The 21,766-nt window shown below is 42.0% G+C and overlaps 2 protein-coding genes across 2 annotated transcripts in view; both read right to left on the bottom strand.

Moving 5' to 3' along the window:
- The window catches only part of ptgfrnb (prostaglandin F2 receptor inhibitor b), a 45,577-nt gene extending 33,935 nt beyond the window's left edge, over nucleotides 1-11,642 (bottom strand). The window contains 5 exon segments of the mRNA XM_029448973.1: nucleotides 198-626; nucleotides 2,371-2,778; nucleotides 6,613-6,871; nucleotides 7,414-7,526; nucleotides 11,305-11,642. Coding sequence (XP_029304833.1) covers nucleotides 198-626; nucleotides 2,371-2,778; nucleotides 6,613-6,871; nucleotides 7,414-7,526; nucleotides 11,305-11,350 — 1,255 coding nt within the window. The 5' untranslated portion in view covers nucleotides 11,351-11,642.
- A 6,978-nt stretch (nucleotides 11,643-18,620) lies between these two features.
- LOC115019283 (T-cell surface antigen CD2-like) overlaps nucleotides 18,621-21,766 on the bottom strand; it is a 22,299-nt gene continuing 19,153 nt past the window's right edge. Inside the window, 8 exon segments of the mRNA XM_029448772.1 lie at nucleotides 18,621-18,979; nucleotides 19,072-19,334; nucleotides 19,519-19,596; nucleotides 19,708-19,770; nucleotides 19,897-20,071; nucleotides 20,419-20,486; nucleotides 20,608-20,749; nucleotides 20,751-20,905. Coding sequence (XP_029304632.1) covers nucleotides 18,890-18,979; nucleotides 19,072-19,334; nucleotides 19,519-19,596; nucleotides 19,708-19,770; nucleotides 19,897-20,071; nucleotides 20,419-20,486; nucleotides 20,608-20,749; nucleotides 20,751-20,905 — 1,034 coding nt within the window. The 3' untranslated portion in view covers nucleotides 18,621-18,889.

Here is a 21,766-nt window from a genome sequence, read left to right as displayed (position 1 = left end):
CAGAGGAATCATCAGGCCGCACAGTCCGACGAACTACGTCGTCAAACCGTACGGTATTTTTAATGTCAGAATTATGCGTTTTCATTTTGACTGCATCTCACTTTTTGGTAGGAATTTGCTTATTTAAGCAACTGATGGAGTTTCTGCAACGCCGTCTTTGTGAATCATTAATCATTAATTAATTTTTTCCCACTCACTGATTTGCGCCACCTTCACCGTCACGGGGCTGGATGTTTTCTCGGCTGCCATGTGCCACCTCCCTCCTCCTCCCGAGCTCCTTCCTCCTTTCTCGATGAAGGCTCGGATGCGGCAAGGCAAACACCCCGCCGTCCTCCCCGCTCACCCCCCTCACTCCCAGCCTGTATTCTCCAGCTCCCGTCCGCTCCAGGCTCGCCTCCCCTCGCTTTCCCTGCGCACCTGCCGGAGGACGTGTTTGAGATCACCACCTCCGCTGCGCTCCATGGTGATGATGTCACGGCCGTCGGCCAGCCAGGTCACTTCCAGGGCGAGGGCGGGCAGATTGTCGGCGGCGACGGAGCAAAGGAGGGTCAGCGTCTCACCCGGGGAGAGGAGCAGCGGCGTGGAGGAGGGAGAGGAGGATGAAGCCTTCACGCTGAGGGACTGACCTTGAGAGGACGGAGAGACAGAGACAGCGTCAGTCACTTACTGCGTAAACAGGATTAAGAATCAACGAACAGAGAATCAAGTCCTTCAATTCAAAACAATCCTTCAGCATCACTGAATTATTCTGCAACACTGGACTCATCACAGAAGGGCCGTCCTTGACTGAAGACGGGACTGAAACACTGAAGACGGGACTGAAACACTGAAGACGGTGCAGAAGCAGCACTTTAAAGCTCGTGTGAAACAAACATGTGCTCACAAGTTTGATTTATTTTTTAATGCTTTTACTTTCATTTCAAGACGGTTATATGAAAGCATTAATAGTCAACACTCTCTTTGCGATATCGAGGTATTTGGTCATAAATATCGTGATATTTGATTTTCTCGATATCGCCCAGCCCTATGTGAAGGTCATCCGATGAGAGAAAAGGATCTTAAAGGTCAATGTAAAGCGTTTAGAGATTTAAAGAAGAGCCCAGGTGTCATTTCGGTGTCCCTAAGCATCCTCTCAGCAGTGATGCTGAAGAACTTTCTTTTAAAAATGTCTTTTCTGAGCATCTTCAACAGGATCAGGGGTTTGGACACGGTCACCGGTAACAACCGAGACAGCGGCATGGGGGGGGAGTCTCTGTATGGTGTCTGGAGAAGGACAAAAGACACAAAGCCTACTCTGTTTGACTTTTCTCATCCTCTTTACTCAAGTCTTAAGTCAATATGAACTGACTGGCACACAATGGACCTAAGACCTGTGTGTGTGTGTGTGTGTGTGTGTGTTGTGTGTGTGTGTGTGTGTGTGTGTGTGTGTCTCTCACATCTCTGGTTTCATTACAAACCACTGGGTGTTTTCGAAGACTTTTAGAGCATATGGTAGCCCAGAAAGATATAAGATACGGTGACCACAGCAACCACAGTGAATGAGTGTGAGAGAGTGTGTGTGTGTGTGTCGGGGGCCTCTCTGAGGACAGAATGAGACAGAAAGACAGACAGTGAGGGTCACGAGCCTCCTGGGACGGAGCGAGGCCGAGAGAAGAAAAAGTCTCACAGACTAGAGGATGCCATTAAAATAAAGAAAGCCACACAACAGAGAGGGGAACTCTCCCACGTCCCTCATCCTTCATTTTCTTACAGTATCACTCCACAGCACGGGAACTGGGAAACACATACAGTGCAGTAACCTAAACCCAAACCTTTAGAGTAATTATCTACAAACGTCATGTAGAAATAATGCATTTCCCCCCCGTCACCCCCCATAAACACTGGATGATTAATAAACTAATTCTAGGAAAAGTCTAAATACGTTTGGCTGCTTTAAGTCTGACTCAAGCGCTCCTCCTGTGTTGTTGGACTCAGGATGGAGAGTCACAATCGGGGTTTGTTATGCTAATATGGATAATGAAGCCCCCAGAGCTGTGACTGAATCCAGCCTTACATTATGTCTCTAACATACTTCAAACATGTGAATAACTTCCAACTAACATACATAAGATTAGCTGACTACAGCAGAAACAATGAACCAAATGATTAAAAGGATCCAATACTGAGAACCCCTTCGCCTCCATGTTAAATCTCCAGAGCAAACACTGCAGCGAAACTGCTTTAATGAACTGCGAGATACTCCAATACTGGGCTTGTAAACAAAGCCATAAAAAGCAATGCTTCTGTGGGATGTGTGTGACAGAGCAGAGGCAAATATTACCGCCGCCACACTGGTGGAGAGTGATGTCACTGTTGGAATACTTTTCTGACCTGTAGGAGTGACAGCAACAGTTCCCATCTCTCTCGTGCTCTCCACGATTTTTATCCATTTCCCTCCATTTTCGTGCGTCCATTCAGTTCCGTTGCATTCATAAATCCCCTCATCGGACGTCGTCATTTTGGAAATCACCAACTCAAACAATCCATTCTTCCCGGGAACCAATCGGATGCCTCCGTCGGCGAAGCGCCGGGCGTACTTCGGCCCCGTGAACACGTCTCCCTGAGGGCCAAACGTCAGAATCTCCTCCGATGTTGCCCCCCTCTTCACCGACCAGGTGACGGACAGGTAGGTGGGGAGGGTGAGCTCCCGGGTGACGTTGCAGGAGAGCGTGAGGTCACTTCCTTCTGGGACGACTGGGGGCGGGGTCACGGGGGAGACCTGGAGGGTGTTGGGGATGACTGACGGGGAGAGAGACAAACATTTTAGGAATACATTAATATCTCTGTAGCAACGTGAATACAAATGTCAAAGATAAGAAACTGCGACTAATACACACAAGTGTTGAGTGACAGTTAGAGGTAACGTACTGCAACTGAGGCTACAAGTTGGTTTCATCTACTTTCGGACATTGTGTTGTTTTGTTTTTCATTCTTCTTTGTGTAACTCACACAGAGCGTGGAGGATAATCAGCAGCGTATTTGCATTTTCCCCCCCCATTTGTCTTCATTGTCTATCAATGGGGGCTCATTCGTTTACCGCAGTGATCCATTTAAATTAATTTCCACTTACAAAAGTGCCTTTTTTTTTTGGGTGGAAATCAGCATAAAAACACAGTGACGTGGCGACATATTCAAGGTAAGCAACGCCTCTCCCTGCGATGCCTTCTCCACAGCCCATCCCCCGGCGGGATGATGTGGAAAGCTCTGGAGAAGCTACACATATGGAAATGAATGAGCCTGAGAGGGATCTCGGATTAAAAACAGACATGTAAATACTCAAATAACTTAAACTTTTAGTTTGAGTAAAATGTCTTTTACTCCCTTTTTTTTTTTAAGTTCAACACTGAACCATTAAATGATTATGACTCAGTCAGATTGGGGTTGTATTTAAAGTTATAGTTAAGGTTGAGCTCCAGATAAAGCTGTAAATGTGTGATTGTGTGTCTATGAATCACAGCCAGAGGAATGTACATAAAGGTAACTCCTTTCCTGCTCAGGTGTCACGGTAAACTCTTACACCCTCACAGATTAACCTCCATTCTTTCTCTCTGGCCTTGTTGAGTTTTTGATAATGAGAAAGTTCCCGGTTGCTTCCTGGAGCTGCTGAATGTGACATTCAGGAGTCTGAGCAGGTCTTAACAGAGCAGATTTCATAGCCATTGCTTTGTTTCTTTTCTTGTTATGACACATAAAGATGGCTGCCGAGTCACTGTGCGAGATGAAATTACAAAACTGGGGAACTTGTCATAGCTGGACATCCTGTCGGGAGCTCCACTTTGCTTTCAAATGCATCTAAAAACAAGAGTTTTACTTCTGCTCTTCACAGCGGGGAAAGTGAAGAACAGGCATGAGACGCTATGATGAATGGCACGTCTGCAGTGAAGACATGGGGGGTTAATAATAACACTGAGTGGCAGGCTGCTAAACACAACGACACTCTCTGTTTTATCATCCACAGACTTATTTGGATGCTTTTCACAAACAAAAAGGGAATGATGTGCGAGGGCTGGGGCGTGTCTACACACTGTAAACTGACAGGTGTGATAATTAATGATCTACAAACATATTTAAAGTAGTCGTAGCTCTGTACTCCAAGCGTGTAGTTTCATCCCAAAAATACTTTACATAAACGGTGAATAATCCTTTTTGGAAGCGACGTTACAAATGAATCCAAGAAGTGGCAGATGGCTGAGAACGAGGAGTCAGAGCTGTGCATTGTGGGAATTACATTCATGCCACATTCACGTCCCGTGGGACAGACGGATTCTTTAAGCGCTCAGAAAGAAAACAACAGTATCTAAATCTTAATACTAAATGAATTGAGTTCTCACATGCACGAGAATCTTGTACTTTGTGTAACTTTGACTGCCGGTAGGACTGGGATGTGTGTCGCCGGGTCACATGTGGCAGGAAATCGTCTTCTTCAGGGACTTCATCTTCCTACAGAGCTACAGCCATGAAGCGTGGACAGGACACCACGAACACTCGTGGAAGTAAACAGCGCTGCTGCAGTGAAGCGAGCGTCTCTGACAGAGAGCGAAGGCAGTGCGAATAATCTGCGTTTTGCTCCATCAATTAAAATTAGCCTGAGAGGAGTTTTTCAAAAACCCTCAGCGACCTGTACTCTTGTTTGTTACATAACCAAACAGCCTCAGTGGGGCAATGGGAGCAGTGAGTGTGTGTGTCTCGACTGGTATAGCCCCTCCAGCAACAAATCTGACTCGTCATTTCTGTTAATGACTGTCTGGTTCACACACGCACACACACACACACACACACACACACACACACACAAATGTATATGCGCTACATATACACGCCGTGATATCTGTCGCACATAAACAGCGCTGGTTAATTCAGGTCTGAATTTAACAAGGCGTCTGGGGAGGCGTGCAGGGAAGCAGCTGAACATGATGCTGCATTATGAAGCTAACTAACCTGCTGAGACAATCCCTCAAACGTGTGTTCTTAGCACATTTTCCTCTCAACAAAAAAAGAAAAAGGGTGTTTGGGCCGAGGTTAACGGCGGGTTTGAACCAATAGTCGTCAAAATGCGTGCGTGTGTGTGTAATTAGCGACTGGATAACTGCGAGCGAAGAACTCAATTAAATTCAAAAGGGAAAATGCTGAAGACGGGTTTTCTCTCTTTCGCTCCGTTTCTGTGTCAGAAAATAGTCCAAATGAACAACTGTACACATCGAGGTCTGATTGTAAGTAGAACATTGTTTCGGGACAAACCTTCACTGCACGTCTGTCTTTAAGAGAGCCAGGGACTCGTCTACTGCTCTCAGTTAATAATCAGCTCAAACACCTGGAGGGGCGGAAATATTTTTGAAATTTTAAGTAAGATCCAAACATAACAGTGGAGCTTTTGAGATTAGCTCTACAAATATTTAGTTTCTTATTATACGGGATTTTAAAACAAACAAACGGAGCTTTTAAGAACTTCTTTACCAACTAAACTGAAGCCTCGGACGCCAACAAAGATCATACACCTGTGGGTACGATTGTAAATTGTCTATTGAATCAACAGTAGACAGGCTCACGTTGTCTGGACTTTGAGGCTGCGGGAACTTTAGTTTAGTCGGGTTGATTTGGTTGATTTGGTTTATTGGTACGCTTATCAGAACATGCAGGTTAGATGAGGAAGTGTGGCATCTTTCTCCCACAGAGCTTTATTATGTCATGTTTGTTTGTAAATGTCTTGTCCGGTTAAATTCATGTAAAACAGGTTGCGTTTCAGGTGTAAGGTTGTTATCTCACATGTTTTGTATGCAGATGGTTTAGTTATATTTCCTGCCTGCTGTGCCCCGTCTTCTGCAGCTGCTCTCATTATGCTGCTGAATATAATATAACGAGCGAAGGTGTTCTTAAAGTCATCATCTGGTCATCATTTCCCAGGTGATTTGATGGATGGGGATGAAATCATAAGCTCGCTTGTATGTAAATGTCACAGGATTGTCAAGGTCGGGCTCAGAGGGAACAATTTCCTTCTGCTGTTGAGCTTTAATTCCTACGGTTCTTAAAGGCAACTCAAAAACCACATATTTAACATTTGTCCCTGTGGATATGATTTTTATATTCTCCTCTCAGCCCGTGTTTCGCTGCCCAAACCTCTCTCTCTCTCTCCCTGGCCTTCATTTTTACCCGAGCCAACTTCTCCCACCTGACATCTGCTCCCCACCACGAGTGTGTTGAGGTGTGCATGGCGTCTGTGTGAAAAAGCCAAATTACAAGCCAGTAATTGTCTAAAACCAGTGGGATTGTGTGTGCGAGGGAGGACACATACATGATCAGTAGAGCATTAGTAAGTCATGGGGATAGCTGTTAAATGAACCATGGTGTCCAGCTAGCCACGCACACACACTTTTAAGACAGCTAGCCCTGGTCAGAAGCTTTACATGTGACAAGAATATATTTGTTATTTTTTCATTACATAAAGTGCAGATTCAGCTTCTAAACTGAATTTAGATGACGACAAAGTTGAAACTTATAAAAAGAAAAAAAACTCTCCAACACACACACACACACACACACACACACACACACACACACACACACACACACACACACCTGTGAGTTTGACCTGAGCCTCGTAGTTGCCGCTGATGACGGAGTCGGTGCTCGGCGTTTGACACCAGTAGAAGCCGGCGTCCAGCGCCTTCACCTCCGATACCTTCAGCTCCACCTCGTTGTCCAGAAGACGCACCACCGAGATGTCGCCGGACGCCACGCGCTTGCTGAGCGACTGGTCGGAGTAGCTGGCATCAAAGGTGGAGATGATCTTTTTCCGCCCTCCGTTCACCTCCCTGGACATCATCCACTCGAAGTCCTGCGGGACAGAGCGGGGAAGGAATGATCACCATGAGAGGACAGTAACATTCACGCTCTCCAGAGGATGAAATCTCATTTGTAACACTGCAAGCTTTCTTCAGGAGTCAAAACTCTTTTTTTGTTCGTAAGGAAAGATATCAAAAGCAAACCAACATCCCAATCCTTTTGATGCATGTTTAATACAACAGGATTGAGTATCGTATAACTTCTTCATGATCCCTTTGAGCTCCCTCCGTCTACTTTAAAACAGAATACTAAAACATACTCATATTCATAATGCTCTCTCATTTCAGGGAATTATGGACCTAAAAGCAGGACGACAGGTAGAGGAACGTTAGTACGCTGCCGTTTGAGTAACGTTTGATAAAAACTAGGTAAACCACAGGCAGTGTTTAGAAACAGACTTACACATTGTTGGTTTCAATCTTTTTCGTGGACAAAACATATTACAACAATCTCCTTATCCTTTAGAGCCGTGACTCGTCAGAAAGATCACATGCACACAGGCGGGATATGGGAGGTGTAAAAACAAAGACTCACCTGCTCACGAGGTCCGCTGTAAGCAACGACATCACATCTGATGGAGACCGGTTGACCCTCCACCCGGATTAATGGACCAGGAGACACCGTCACCACCCGGGCCAAACACCCACCTTCAGGGACGGAGAGAATATTTGAGTTGCTTTTGTTTTACGGCAAGCAAGAGCAATGAGCTAAATGCTTCACTGGCAAAGTTCAATATGTTGGGGCGTGAGGGACGGCATCGCCAAATCTGACCCAAACTCACTGAGGGCAACTTTCATTATCTATTAATCTGCTGATTATTTTCTCAATTAATTGATCTTTTGGTCTATAAAATGTCAGAACATTGTTAAATATGTCCATCCCAGGGCATGTCTTGTTTGGTTCTAAAACCCCAAACGATCTTCACTTTAATGTGATATAAAACAGAAAAGCAGGAAATCTCCACATCTGAAAACAGCATGTTCTGTCATTTCTGCACGAAAATTGATTGTCAAAATAGTAGGCGACTCATCGCTGCAGCTTTAATCTCAATCAAAACACACACACACACACACACACACACACACACACACACACACACACACACAGTCTGCTGTCAGCACTCCAGCACATTTCCCAAAATCAGAAACCAACAGCGGCGACAGATTGAGGTTTATATCTAAAGGTCACTCTCTAATGTATTCTCCATTGCTTATCATCTTATAAGTGCTGTTTGGGTACATTGTAAGGTTTGGTTGGATCAAACCACCTGGTTCACATTCCTCCTCCGACACACTCTGACATTCCAGCCGAGGGAAGCGTGTAGAGACACAGCCGAGTGTGCCGCGGCTCGGGAGAGTTGCTGTGTGGTTCATTGACACTTTGCTGACTGGTTGGTTGGTGGGATCTAGCTGAAGGCCTTCAGCCTCTGACCCCGACGTCTGCGCTCACATCAGCTAAAAAGGTAAAGTGGAGATATTCTGGACACGAGCCGTCTCTTGGCAGGTTGCCCAATACAATGTTCACAGTCGAGAAAATGGTGCAACCAAAAGTAGGGCCAGGTGATGACTTTATGTACAAACTGAAATGTTACCAGCCATACGCGTCGACAACTGTCGCGTGCTAAAAGCTGGCGTCAAATGTTTGCTCGGATTCTTTGATTTAAATCCTCTTGGACCCCCACACTGATACTACAGCTGCTCCTAATACTAGGATGGGTCTAAATGTATAAAGACATTGATCAACAATTGGGTGGTTCATGTCATGGCCTATACCAGATCAAGTAATCGCTGAGCTCAGTGCAAACACCGCGACATCTCTACACACAGGTCCAACAGGTCAAGCACCTCGAGCAGATGATCATATGGGCTGTAAACCAAACCCCAGGTACTCTTCCTTTAAATAAGAGAAGTTTATCAAGCTTAAATGTGCGTATCAAAGCAAGTCTGCTTCCTTAGTCCTTTACTCAAACACATGTATCTGGATCAGCAGTCCCGTGCTCGTGTGGTCCATCAATACTTGAGTTGTTGCCAGTTGGCCTGGTGATATGCGTGCTCTGCTGAGCGTGAGTTTATCTGCTTTATTAAGTAACACAAATTACAATGAAATACATACCACACGAAACCTACTGCCCTGTTTCAGTTCTTCTTTACCATCCATGTCTGCTGAATAACTTCATATCCTATAAACCAGATTCCTCACACTGTCTGAGAAGTGTGACCACAATGTTATAGTAACAAGGGAAGAAATTAATCATCTAACACGTGCGAGCTATATGACGTCAAACAAGTTGACACTTTTAATTCTACCACATTGTTTGTTGCTGTACCTCAAGCTAATCATTTCGGTGATTCATTCAACTCGCACAAAGAGTGTCTCTTTTTGCACAGTCCTACCCTGTGCATTCAGAATGGCCATTGTATCCAGTATACCTGTATGTGTATGTGTGTGTGTGTGTGTGAGAGAGAGATGATGGGGCCATTTATCACTAAAAATAAGATGCCAGGTGCTGAGATATAAGGTTTTCAAACTCAATCTCCAGCCTGCCTGTCGCTCCTGGAAGGAACACTGCAGCCGGTGGAGCCTGAAGACCCTCAGAAAGTTTAATAATCAAGTCATCTGAAGAAAAAGTGGACAGTGTGACATTTTTTGGGTGGGCATGCCAGATGGCACGTAGTTCCTTCCGGATATTACTTTTATTTTTTCTGATGAGAAGATTGATGCTAGCTTAGCTTAGCATGACGACGGGAAACAGCTAGCCTGGCTCTGTCTAAATCTCATGAATTAACACGTCATATCTTTGTTTAATCTGTATAGTTTAATGTAATAGGAGTAAAGAAACCAGAAGATATTCACATTTAAGAAGCTGAAATCAGAGAATTTAGACTTTTTTTCTTGTTCAATTAATCATTTAATCTCTGCAGCTCTACCCCTCAATGTACTTCCCTTTGAACAGCACTATGCTCTCTTAGTCTGACCTGAGGGTCATGAAATATTTGTCATACATAAATCTGGGATGAAAGACTTGTGTACCACAGAAGCAAAACTTGTAAGCAATGTCTTCAATAAAACAGAGTCCATGTTAAGGTAAATAATGCCTACACTATGGCCACTTTCCCCATCTTCAGCATCAGAAAACACACACCTACAGAAACACACACACACACACACACACCACAGGAGTGCTGGCGACATTTAATAATTTTACACGGCACTAATTTAAGTCAAGGCCCTCTCTCTCACACACACACACACACATTAAAACACACAAAAGGAGAGCCTTTATGGCATTAACTTATGCTCAAAAACATATGGCAACTTCATTATTTGTGAAGCCCTGTTTAGCCTTATTTGGCTTTGAGGTAAGCCAATGAACAAGCCCTTTTTTGTCCATGTGGTGAAAACCAGCCTAATGACTAAGCATGGCCTGGCCCTTTGGTTCAAACCAGTCAGATAATTAGTCAGCCTGGTTTGACTGGTAAGCATGCAAGGCAAATAATAAGGCTACTCATGATGGCAAGCAGTTTGACTTCCAAGCGGGTTAATGGGACCTTGTCAAAGCTGGCCAATTGGTTTTAATGGAAGTTTGGTCTTCTTGGATAATGAGTGGCTGAACAGGACTGAACATTTGGGACAATTTTCTCTACTTAAAAAGTATTTACCAGTCTTTAAGTATTAATTCCCCCTTATATTTTCTATCCCCACAACATAATTATTTAATTAAATTGGAAAAGGGTAGTTTTCCCACCCATGTCCTCATGATGTAATGGTGTTTTAATTAACCTTACAGTAGGTAAATAATTAGTCAATCATCGAAATTATTCATCATATTACCTAAACACAACTGTACAGCAGTTTCAACACAGAGAGACACTTAAGGTGGGGGAAGCTATCCAGAACCTCACAGGGAGAGACTATTGTGCCAAACCTCGTTTAACAATATGCCATTTTGACATGTTTGCTTGTCATCACGTGCAGACATCTCTGACAACACATTTTATTAATTTTTCTTAATGTCTTGGATTAAGTCTTTAATACGGCGGGATCAATCACGCCAAACGACACTTATTATTGACTTAAATTTAAACTTTTTGAATCTGTTCGCTTGTTGCACCCCGAACTGATTTCTTAAAATACACAGTGGATTGGAGCAGCTAGCAGTGTAAACCAGTTGAAAAGGTTTGAAATTAATTTAAATTAAGTGGTGCTTTATAAATTGTATATATGCCGGACTAGGTAGTGGGTGTTTAAGATACGGAAAATGCTTTAATTGACCTTTTATAGTGCATGTACATTTCCCAAGAAACAAGTAATCATTAAATTGACAGATTTCTTAACAGGGTTTAACATTCTGTTCTCCTTGATGGAGAATGCCGACACGTACGAGTTAATTAGCTATCAACAGCCAAGCAAAGAAACGTTTCTTACCGAGCATTAAAAGACCAAAGACGACCGTGAGGAGACAGTTATCCATTTTCACTCCTGTCTTCTTCCACTCTTATCTTTTTTCCTTAATTTCCCCCCGTTTTCTTTGTCCTGTGTGGGGTAACACCAGTCCTCTCCCGCTGCTGTCGGTCAATCCAATACAACTCTTCAGATGTGGGCAGTCGGTCCGCAGCGCACACCGGGCGGAGCCGCAAAGCAAAACGGATGCACACGGGTGATTCCTAATCCAGTAAAAAAGGAGTCCAAATCCCGACGGGACTGTTTACATGTTCCACACAGTGACACTAAACCGGTTTAACGTGTGCACGAGAATGAGTGCGAGATTGATAGAGAGGGGGAGGCTGATAGGGGAGAGAGAGTGGCCGGAAGTTAGGTGACGGGCTGGAGGAGGAGTGGTGGAAGTAGGGAGGTCCCAGGTGCAGAGAGAGACTCCCATATCGATATGAGGCTGTCAACAGGTTAATGGTGCACCACCTCTGATATGATGGACTCCTCCCTAATAAAAAAAAGAAAAGAGTTTCAAATTGTCTAACATGTTAACAGTGGATGTAACTAAGTGCATTTACTCAAGTAGTGTAGCCTATTTAAGCACCATTTGAAGATGCTTGTGCTTGAGTATTTCTATTTTATGTTGCTCTATACAAATATGATATATATTTAGGTAACTATTGCACTTTTTAATCCACTACATTTGTCTGATAACTTTACTTTGCAGATTATTAATACAAAATGATGTATTATTATAGATTAAACTACCCAACTGTGTGTAAAGTCGTTCAAATGAGCCCCACCATTACCAGCTGCAACATTAAAGTGATGTTAATTAATTAGTTAGTTAGTTAACACATTAATGCAACAATAATTATAAACAAAAAACATAATTGGAAGAGAGTACTTTTTGTATTTTATTTTGATGCTAATACTTTGGTACTTTTACTTAAGTAAGATTTTGAATACAGGACTTTTACTTATAACATAGTATTCATAAACTGCAGTATTAGTACTTTTAAGTTAAAGATTTTAGTACTTTCATGTTCATTTGTTAGTTTTTGCTTGTTTAGACGAGCCTTGCTAGCTTTCCCCCCTGATTCCAGACTTTAAGCTAAACTAACTGCAGCTAGCTCCTGCTAAATATACAATAGACACAAGAGAGGAATCAACTTTCTTGTCTAACTCTCTGAACAATGGTCAGAAACATGTGTTGGTATGTATTGCCTTTCTAAAACTAAGCTGTTTTAACTGGTATGAGATCTTATATGTCCACATCCATAAGTCCCACATTTTTATTTTTCCTGCAGACTTCCCGTTTAACCTTTTTTTGACACATGCCTGCAGTCAGTCCTGTCTGTGGTGTATTTACACAGACACACTGAGCAGGCCAAGGTTCGCCGCCCAGCCAAAGGTGAGAAGTTTCAGTTTGTAACTTTCGTTGTGGTCGAAGGTTAAAACTTCATGAGCCATCTGCTGTGATACATTTGAGTGCTCTATTTTTAAAAGGTGTGTGTGTATGGCCGATATGAATAAGTGTGTCGACTACTACTGTATGTGGTCTCAACATGTGTTCAGCCTGACACACACACACACAACGGACGCAGTTTTATCTTACTGCCCGACTCCCCCATCAGTCATTAACCACGCTCATGGATTCTTGGCACTAGATCTGGTTTTAATGCACCAACAGACTAAGATATGATGAAACCTGAAATCTCTTTTCCACTTTAGACTTGTTCATTGTAAGAAAGCCGACAAAGCTGCAGGCAAACAATGTGATATTGTACAGAGTCCGAACACTCGTAATTCTAAACTGTAGAAGTATTAGTAGTATTAGTATTATAGGATTATAGCAGCAACACAGCAGCCATGATGGGAAAAAGTGATTTAAGAAGTTGTTCAGAATGCATTGATACAGAGTTAAATGTGACAACTATTCCCCATTTTATTTATTATATATATATATTTTAAAGAACTTTAATAAGGTTTGGTGAGAATTGAACATTCTGCAAAGTTTGGTGCATTTACATTCTTTTTTTTTTAAAAGAAAAATATTTTTAAATGCTATTTATCACAAAGAACAATCAAATTTGAAAAACATATCACATTCATGCAATAATTTAAAAAAAGAACAGAAAAGCATTGACAATATTTGAATTGACACTTTCATGCAAACTGAAATACTTGTTCATTTGTGTACTTTTTACACATTTGTGTTAATTTGAAGGCCATTTTAGTGAGAAGAAAGAAATGCTAAAGCAAGATTTGTACACTGGATACATCAGATTAATGTCAGATTAATGATTGATTCAACTATTGAAGAAAACATGGACATACAGCGCCATCTTCTGGCCTCAGATAAAGAACTTTGACAATACAGATTTAGGAAATACTACATACTATATATAGTGTTATATTATATTAAAATATCTGGACTGAGTTGAGGATGATCTGCTTTGATTTATTACACACATGTATGCAGCAACATGAAAGTTGATTAAATCAAATCAAATCAAATCAAATGTATTTATATAGCCCAATATCACAAATTATACATTTGTCTCAGTGTGTTTTACAGACTGTACAGGTTACGACACCCTCTGTCCTTAGACCCTCGCATCACACAAGGAAAAACTCCTAAAAGAAACCCCATAATTAAAGGGGGAAAAATGGAAGAAACCTCAGGGAGAGCAACTGAGGAGGGATCCCTCTCCCAGGACGGACAGACGTGCAATAGATGTCGTGTGTACAGGATAAACATAGTACAAATACAACATTTGACAGAAATTATGTTGTGTTGGAAAAGAGAAAGTTTGGATGAATCCAGGATAATGTCAAAAAGGCTTCCCGGTGTCCAGCAGGACCAGGGCAGCAGGCGCTGTCACGATTCATGATCCTGACGTAAACTTTATCAGTGGCAACCTGCCACATGAGAGACAGACACTCCGGGGATGATACCCCGGATGATGAGTTAAGTAACATACATTTACATAAATGCATACAGATAGAGAGGGAGAAGAAGAGAGGGAGGGGAGGAGAGAGGAAGAGAGCAGGGAGGTGTCCCCCGGCAGTCTAAGCCTATAGCAGCATAACTAGGGGCTGATCCAGGGCAAACCTGAGCCAGCCCTAACTATAAGCTTTATCAAAAAGGAAAGTCTTTAGCCTACTCTTAAATGTGGAGAGTATGTCTGCCTCCCGAACACAAACTGGAAGCTGGTTCCACTGGAGAGGAGCTTGATAGCTGAAGGCTCTGGCTCCCATTGTACTCTTAGAGACTCTAGAACCACAAGTAACCCCTGCAGTCTGGGAGCGTAATGCTCTAGTTGGTTTATAAGGTACTATGAGATCTTTAAGATATGCTGGAGCCTGACCATTAATTGATTTGTAAGTCAGGAGAAGGATTTTGAATTCTATTCTGTATTTTACCGGGAGCCAGTGCAGAGCAGCGAATACAGGAGTAATATGATCCCGTTTCCTTGTTCTTGTCAATACACGTGCCGCTGCATTTTGGATCAACTGAAGAGTCTTAAGCGACTTTTTGGGACAACCTGATAACAATGAGTTGCAGTAATCCAGCCTTGAAGTAACAAATGCATGGACTAGTTTTTCTACATCATTTTGAGACGGATGTGTCTTATTTTTGCAATGTTACGTAGATGAAAGAAGGCAGTCCTTGAGATTTGTTTTATGTGGGAGTTAAACGACAGATCTTGATCAAAGATGACGCCAAGATTCCTTACAGTGGTGCTGGAGGCCAAGTTAATGCCATCCAGAGCTTCTATGTCATTAGAAAATGCGTTTCGGAGGCGTTTAGGGCCAAGTATAATAACTTCAGTTTTGTCTGTGTTTAACATCAAAAAGTTGCTAGACGAGGTGTTAATTAAGGGTAAAACTTCTTTAAACAGTTTAGTTGGAATCGGGTCTAAAAGACAGGTTGATGGCTTAGACGATGAGATTGTTGAAGTTAGTTGGTTCAGGTTGATTGGAGTAAAACAGTCTAGATATATTTCAGGAGTTACAGATGTTTTTAAAATTCCAACAGTTGAAGTTAAGTCATTACCAATTGAGGGCAGGAGGAGATTAATTTTGTCTCTAATAATTATAATTTTATCGTTAAAGAAGTTCATGAAGTCGTCACTACTGAGAGATATAGGAACAGAAGGCTCTGTAGAGCTGTGGCTCTCTGTCAGCCTGGCTACAGTGCTGAAAAGAAACCTGGGGTTGTTCTTATTTTCTTCTATTAAGGAAGAGTAAGAAGCTGCTCTGGCATTACGGAGAGCCTTCTTATACGTTTTAAGATGATCTAACCAGACTAAACGAGATTCTTCCAATTTAGTGGAACGCCATTTACTTTCAAGATTTCTCGACTTTTGTTTTAGTTTGCGGATTTGTAAATTAAGCCATGGAGCTTTCTTTTTCTGTTTTATGATCTTCTTCTTTAGAGGAGCGACAGAGTCGAGTGTTATTCGCAGTGAGGCTGCAGCGCTATCAACAAGATGATTAATTTGGGAGGGACTAAAGTTAGCATTGGAGTCCTCTGTTATATTGATATTGAGTCCTGGTATTGAATTAAGTGCTGATGGAATCACTTCCTTAAATTTAGTCACAGCACTTTCAGATAAACATCGAGCGTAGGATATTTTGCCTACTGGCTTGTAGTCCAGTAACAGGACTTCAAAAGTTATTAAAAAATGGTCTGATAAAAGAGGATTATGTGGACACACTAACTAGCTTTGCATAGAATCCTATTCTTAAATGAAAACCAGACAAGGTGTACATGAAGCTCCAGCACCACCTAGTGGACATAATGAGTCAATACAGCCATAAAAAAACCGGAAAATGTGATTATTTTCTATTTGTCCCCAGCATTGCACATGTACACCATGTCTGCTGTTTGTTGGATGTTTCTAAAGGTTATTCCCATGTATAATTTAATAATAGAATAAAAAATGGAACCAATAAATCAACAGGAATCAAGCTATAAAAGATCAAATCAACATGTACACATTATAGTCTCATAAAAATAAATCAGGCTGATCACGAACATGTACTATGATCGTGCTCAGTGACATATTGCAATTAAAGGTGATAATTGTATGCACTGTATGACAAGGTGTTACATTGCGCTTTGTATATTTTAACAAAGAATACATTTTCAGCAGACGTGTGGAATTCTATAGATTTTTGTAGAAGGGACTGAAGGGAGAAATCAAATGAAGTAAAAATAAACAGTTACATACACACTTTTTTGAATTTACATATAGATTTTATTTTACCCTAATAGTTTGCAAAATAAATCTTAGGGGTCACGAGATAATTATTATATTAGTTGTCTCTAAAAACCCTTTGCTGTGTAGTTGTAGCTTTTCGTGCCTCTACAAAATATTTCACAAGTGTTGGTAATTGAAAATTAAAACAATTCTTCATCTATGATAAATAGATAGATATAAAGAGGGACTGAAAGGTGTGAAAATAAGTTAACAGCCGCGCAGTGTAAAGTAACAGCTACAACAGAACACAATGGAGGCGGAGGAGAAGACAGCAGAACATTTAAATACACACACCAGATGATAATCTAGCACTCGGCAGTAGCTCAGCATGTAGAGCGAACACACTCAAAACCACAAACACATTTTCAGCAGAAAAAACACAGGATGAAACACACGCACGCACGCACACACCGTCTGCCTGCATTGTTCTGTGCATACAGCCTGCAGAAGTGAAATGACGCAGTGTGAAACATTCATTTCCCCTGCTTGTATTTCAAAGGAGAAGTCAGACCAGAGTCGACGGCATTTATTTTGAAAGCTCACTGAACACAGTTTAAATTTACATTTTTACACGGATACGATGTACATGCTTCTGTAGATAAATAGAAAGTATGATATGGTTCCTTTTTCTGCATATAAACACATGTTTGACATTTATTTACATTATTATGAGCACGTTTTTAACATTAAAGCATAAATGAAAGTTTGTGAAGTGAATAAAATGTGACCTGTCAACATTTATTTTCACACTCAAATACAAAAAAGAGATTAAAAACAATTACAAATACTATATAATATATAAAAGGCGAAAGTGAAACTATGTGGCGCTTACCATGAAAATATTGAAATTATTTTCAGGTAGAATAATAATATATAAAATTTGATACTAAATAAATAGTTTAGTTTAAAGGAACAGTGTAACGCTCCTTTAAATCAAGGAGTGCATCTTTAACTACTCACCAGCTGTTTCGTGAGCTTTCTGGAATATCATGGTCTTCCTCAGCAGATTTTAATTTAGTTCCTTGTTGAATAGTCGTGTTAGAGGGAAGTTAAGAGACGATGAATTGTATCAGACATAAACATTTACGTATAAAGAATAGAACTTGTTACACAAAAGTACAAAAATAAAAGCGCACTGTGGATAATAGTTTGAGATTATGACCTTAATCTATGATTGACACAATGTCAAGTTTGCTCATCGTGTCACAAGCTAATGAAGATTCATAGTTTGACTTCAGCTTTAACAACTTTTACTTGCGCGATAATAAAACACTTAATAAAAACTGTAAGTTTGATGAAACTGATGTTCACCACTTCCTGAGGAAATGATGACGAGGTTAGAGAAAGGAAGTGCCTTCATCTGCATTTCCTGCCTGAGTTTGAACAATACATTAAAACATCAATGGGGAAGTATGGTGGCTTATTAGGGACATTGTAGGTAAAACATTATAATAAGATATTCTCTCACATTAAAAGGAAACCAAAAGCAAATTTATGAGAAAAACAAACTAGAAAAGTCTCTGAGATTATAAAATCATCCGTCTACGTTTTGTTTTTTGTCAAGGAAACACAAGGCTTTACTATGAAGGCTGGTGCTTACGATGATGTGACGATGATGTGACGATGATGTGACGATAATGTGACGATGATGTGACGTGATGTGACGATGATGTGACGATGATGTGACGATAATGTGACGATGATGTGACGATGATGTGACGATGATGTGACGATAATGTGACGATAATGTGACGATGATGTGACGATGATGTGACGATGATGTGACGATGATGTGACGATAATGTGACGATGATGTGACGATGATGTGACGATGATGTGACGATGATGTGACGATAATGTGACGATGATGTGACGATGATGTGACGATGATGTGACGATAATGTGACGATGAATGTGACGATGATGTGACGATAGATGTGACGATGATGTGACGATAATGTGACGATGATGTGACGATGATGTGACGATAATGTGACGATGATGTGACGATAATGTGACGATGATGTGACGATGATGTGACGATAATGTGACGATGATGTGACGATGATGTGACGATAATGTGACGATAATGTGACGATGATGTGACGATATGTGACGATATGTGACGATGATGTGACGATGATGTGACGATAATGTGGCGATTATGGGCTAAAATCACGAGTATTTCCTTTTTGATGAATCAGATTGCAAAGTATAATTCCATACGCCGTCTGTGATGTGATGAGTTTGATCCGACCTTGCTACGGGGGAACCCGTATTTTCTAAGCTCCAGCTCTCACAGGGATTCACACTTTTTGTATTCTGGCCGCTTTCTTCCTGGGCTGAGGAAGAGGAGGAGGCTGCTCGTCGTCATTTTTATCAACGGGTCCGGGGGCCTGAGGGGAAGCGAGAAGGGAAAGTGAGATCAGACGCCACCCTGAGGTTTACACACGGCGTTGAGTTCCAACAGATCACTACGACCCCTTACCTGCGTGGGTCTCCGGGGGCTGGGCTGCGGGTGTCCCTCGGAGGGGGGGGGACGCGGCTGGTTGCGGCTCTGTTTGGAGCGATGTGGGCGAGGGCCCGTGTGTCCGGCCGGCTGCTGCTGGTGATGATGTTGATGATGATGATGATGATCGGGAGGGGGATTTTGTTCATTGGGATGTTGATGATGATGATGCTGCTGTTCATTGGGATGATGATGATGATGATGCTGTTCATTGGTCCACGCCAAACGAAGCTCCCCCTCGTCTGTTGAGTAAGAAAGTGTCCATTAATAAATAGAGAAGTATTTTTTAGTACAAATATTATAAATATTACACATTGTGTCACTACAAATACCTACGGCTGAGGTTATGGGGAGGGCAGAGGTTGTTCTGTGTGTGATTTATGACAATCAGGTGGTAAAATAAATAAATAAATGCAAAACCCTTACCCTTCAGTTGCATGCTTTTCTTCCGTTTGGCGCAGACGCAGCAAATAATAACGACGATAATCAGCACCAGAACAACACCTGATGGGATGGATAATAATAATTAGTATAAGACATGTATAACTCAACAATGTATTTGGTTAAAAAGTTAAAAAGATGTATTCGTGTATAACGTCTACGCAGCAGACAAACCTCCTCCGACGCCCACGACAATCCAAGAATTAATTCCCAGTAGTGTTTCAGGGAAAACGAAACCTTGAGAAAGAAAGAAGTAATTTCCTCTTTAGAATTCAGATTCAGGGGTTCCAATGAATCTTATTGATTCTTGTTAATACAGTTCTGTATGCGTTGAGGTGAAAGTGACCACTGGATGATGCTCACCGGATTTAAAGCAGTTTTGTGTAGCAGGGTTGCTGGTCATGAAGCTGACGCGGTTGGAAACGTTGCAGGTAAAAGAATCAGTTTGCACCAGTTGGGCGTCTCGCGTCAGAGTCAAACTCTTCTCCTTTTCCAACACCTTGTCTTTCTTAAGCCATTCAATCGTCACATCCTTGGCCTGCTGGGTGGACAGATCATTAATGGATGGATTAGAGGGAGTCTAATCTGACAGGACAATTTAAACTTAAACAAGTAGAAGCCCAGAAGACATCAAGGACACGTCTTATTGTCTGATTTATAGTCATCCAATATGCTACAAACGAATCAAACTATTTTTATATTTTGAAGATTTCTCAAGGCTTTTATTTTGACGAGGCAAAATGACAAATGTTTCCTCGTTATGTGGAGGCCTTGTGGCCGGTTGGAGAGCTCAAACATGGCGACACACGTATTTGAGAAGGCCGAGCACCTTCTTCTTCTTCTACAGCTTCTACAAACACATCTTTACGAGGGGAATCATCTCACCGCTTTGCAGGTAAACGTGACAGAAGGTAATTTACATTTTATGTCCACTGAAGGCTTCGGGACACGTTCTGAGGAGAGACGACAGACTTGATAAATAATTACAATCTTTAAATAGTTTCTTTTTTTTCTGGGGTGTAAAGATATACTTGAATACATTTAGTCATTTACTAACAATGTGTAGTTACCTACCCATTACACATAAACGTATGCTTTTGAAATTCCCTTTTTGTTTCCCATTTGAACCATAAACCTTGGGTTTATACGTCCCCGCGTTGCTTTTCTTCAAATTCATCAGCCTCAGGGATCCATCTTCATTAACGAGCTCCCCGTCCTCCGGTGATAAATACGTTGTTTGGTTTTTTATTTAAGATTAGTACTGCTTCGTTGTGTATCCACTGCAATGAGCCCCCGTCTGTCAGCCGGGCAGCCAGAGGCACGGTGAAGTTGTCACCTGTTGCACCGTAGTAGTCGCACCCCTCCTGAGAAGCTTTGGGACAGAGAGGGACAGAGAGAGAGAGAGAGAGAGAGAGAGAGAGACAGAGAGGAGAGAGAGACAGAGAGAGAGAGACAGGACAGAGAGAGAGAAGAGAGACGAGAGAGAGAGTAGAGAGACGAGAGAGACGAGAGAGAGAGAGACAGAGAGAGAGACAGAGAGAGAGAGAGAGATAACAGAGAGAGGAGAGACAGAGAGAAGAGAGAGAGAGAGAGACAGAGAGGAGAGAGAGACAGAGAGAGAGAGAGAGAGAGACAGAGAGAGGAGAGAGAGACAGAGAGAGAGACAGAGAGAGAGACAGAGAGAGAGACAGAGAGGAGAGAGAGACAGAGAGAGAGAGAGAGAGAGACAGAGAGAGGAGAGAGAGACAGAGAGAGAGACAGAGAGAGAGAGAGAGAGAGACAGAGAGGAGAGAGAGACAGAGAGAGAGAGAGAGAGAGAGAGACAGAGAGAGGAGAGAGAGACAGAGAGAGAGACAGAGAGAGAGAGAGAGAGAGAGACAGAGAGACAGAGAGGAGAGAGAGACAGAGAGAGAGAGAGAGAGAGAGAGAGAGAGAGAAAAGAAACACAAAGAATCAGACGTGTGGATGTTACGACGGGTCAGGAGGAAGTCTGGTTGATGGGTCAAACTACGAGGAGAATACAGGAAGAAACTGGCACTAGTTTGATTTTATAATCCCTCCACACTGTAGGGACACTCGTGACAGTGAGGGATTATGAAGATGCAAAAGATGCTTGTGTGGATTCACCTCAAGCACACACTTTGTCATTTCCCGCCACTATACGTCTCTCTATAGTTTTCACTACCATCATCGCAGTCAACGTGTCCCAGTTAGGATTCCTTCATCGCTCAGG

The sequence above is a fragment of the Cottoperca gobio genome, chromosome 2, assembly GCF_900634415.1.
Source record: "Cottoperca gobio chromosome 2, fCotGob3.1, whole genome shotgun sequence".
Classification (NCBI taxonomy): domain Eukaryota; kingdom Metazoa; phylum Chordata; class Actinopteri; order Perciformes; family Bovichtidae; genus Cottoperca; species Cottoperca gobio.
Note: the sequence above shows the minus strand (reverse complement) of the source record. Positions and strands in the feature narration are given on the sequence as shown.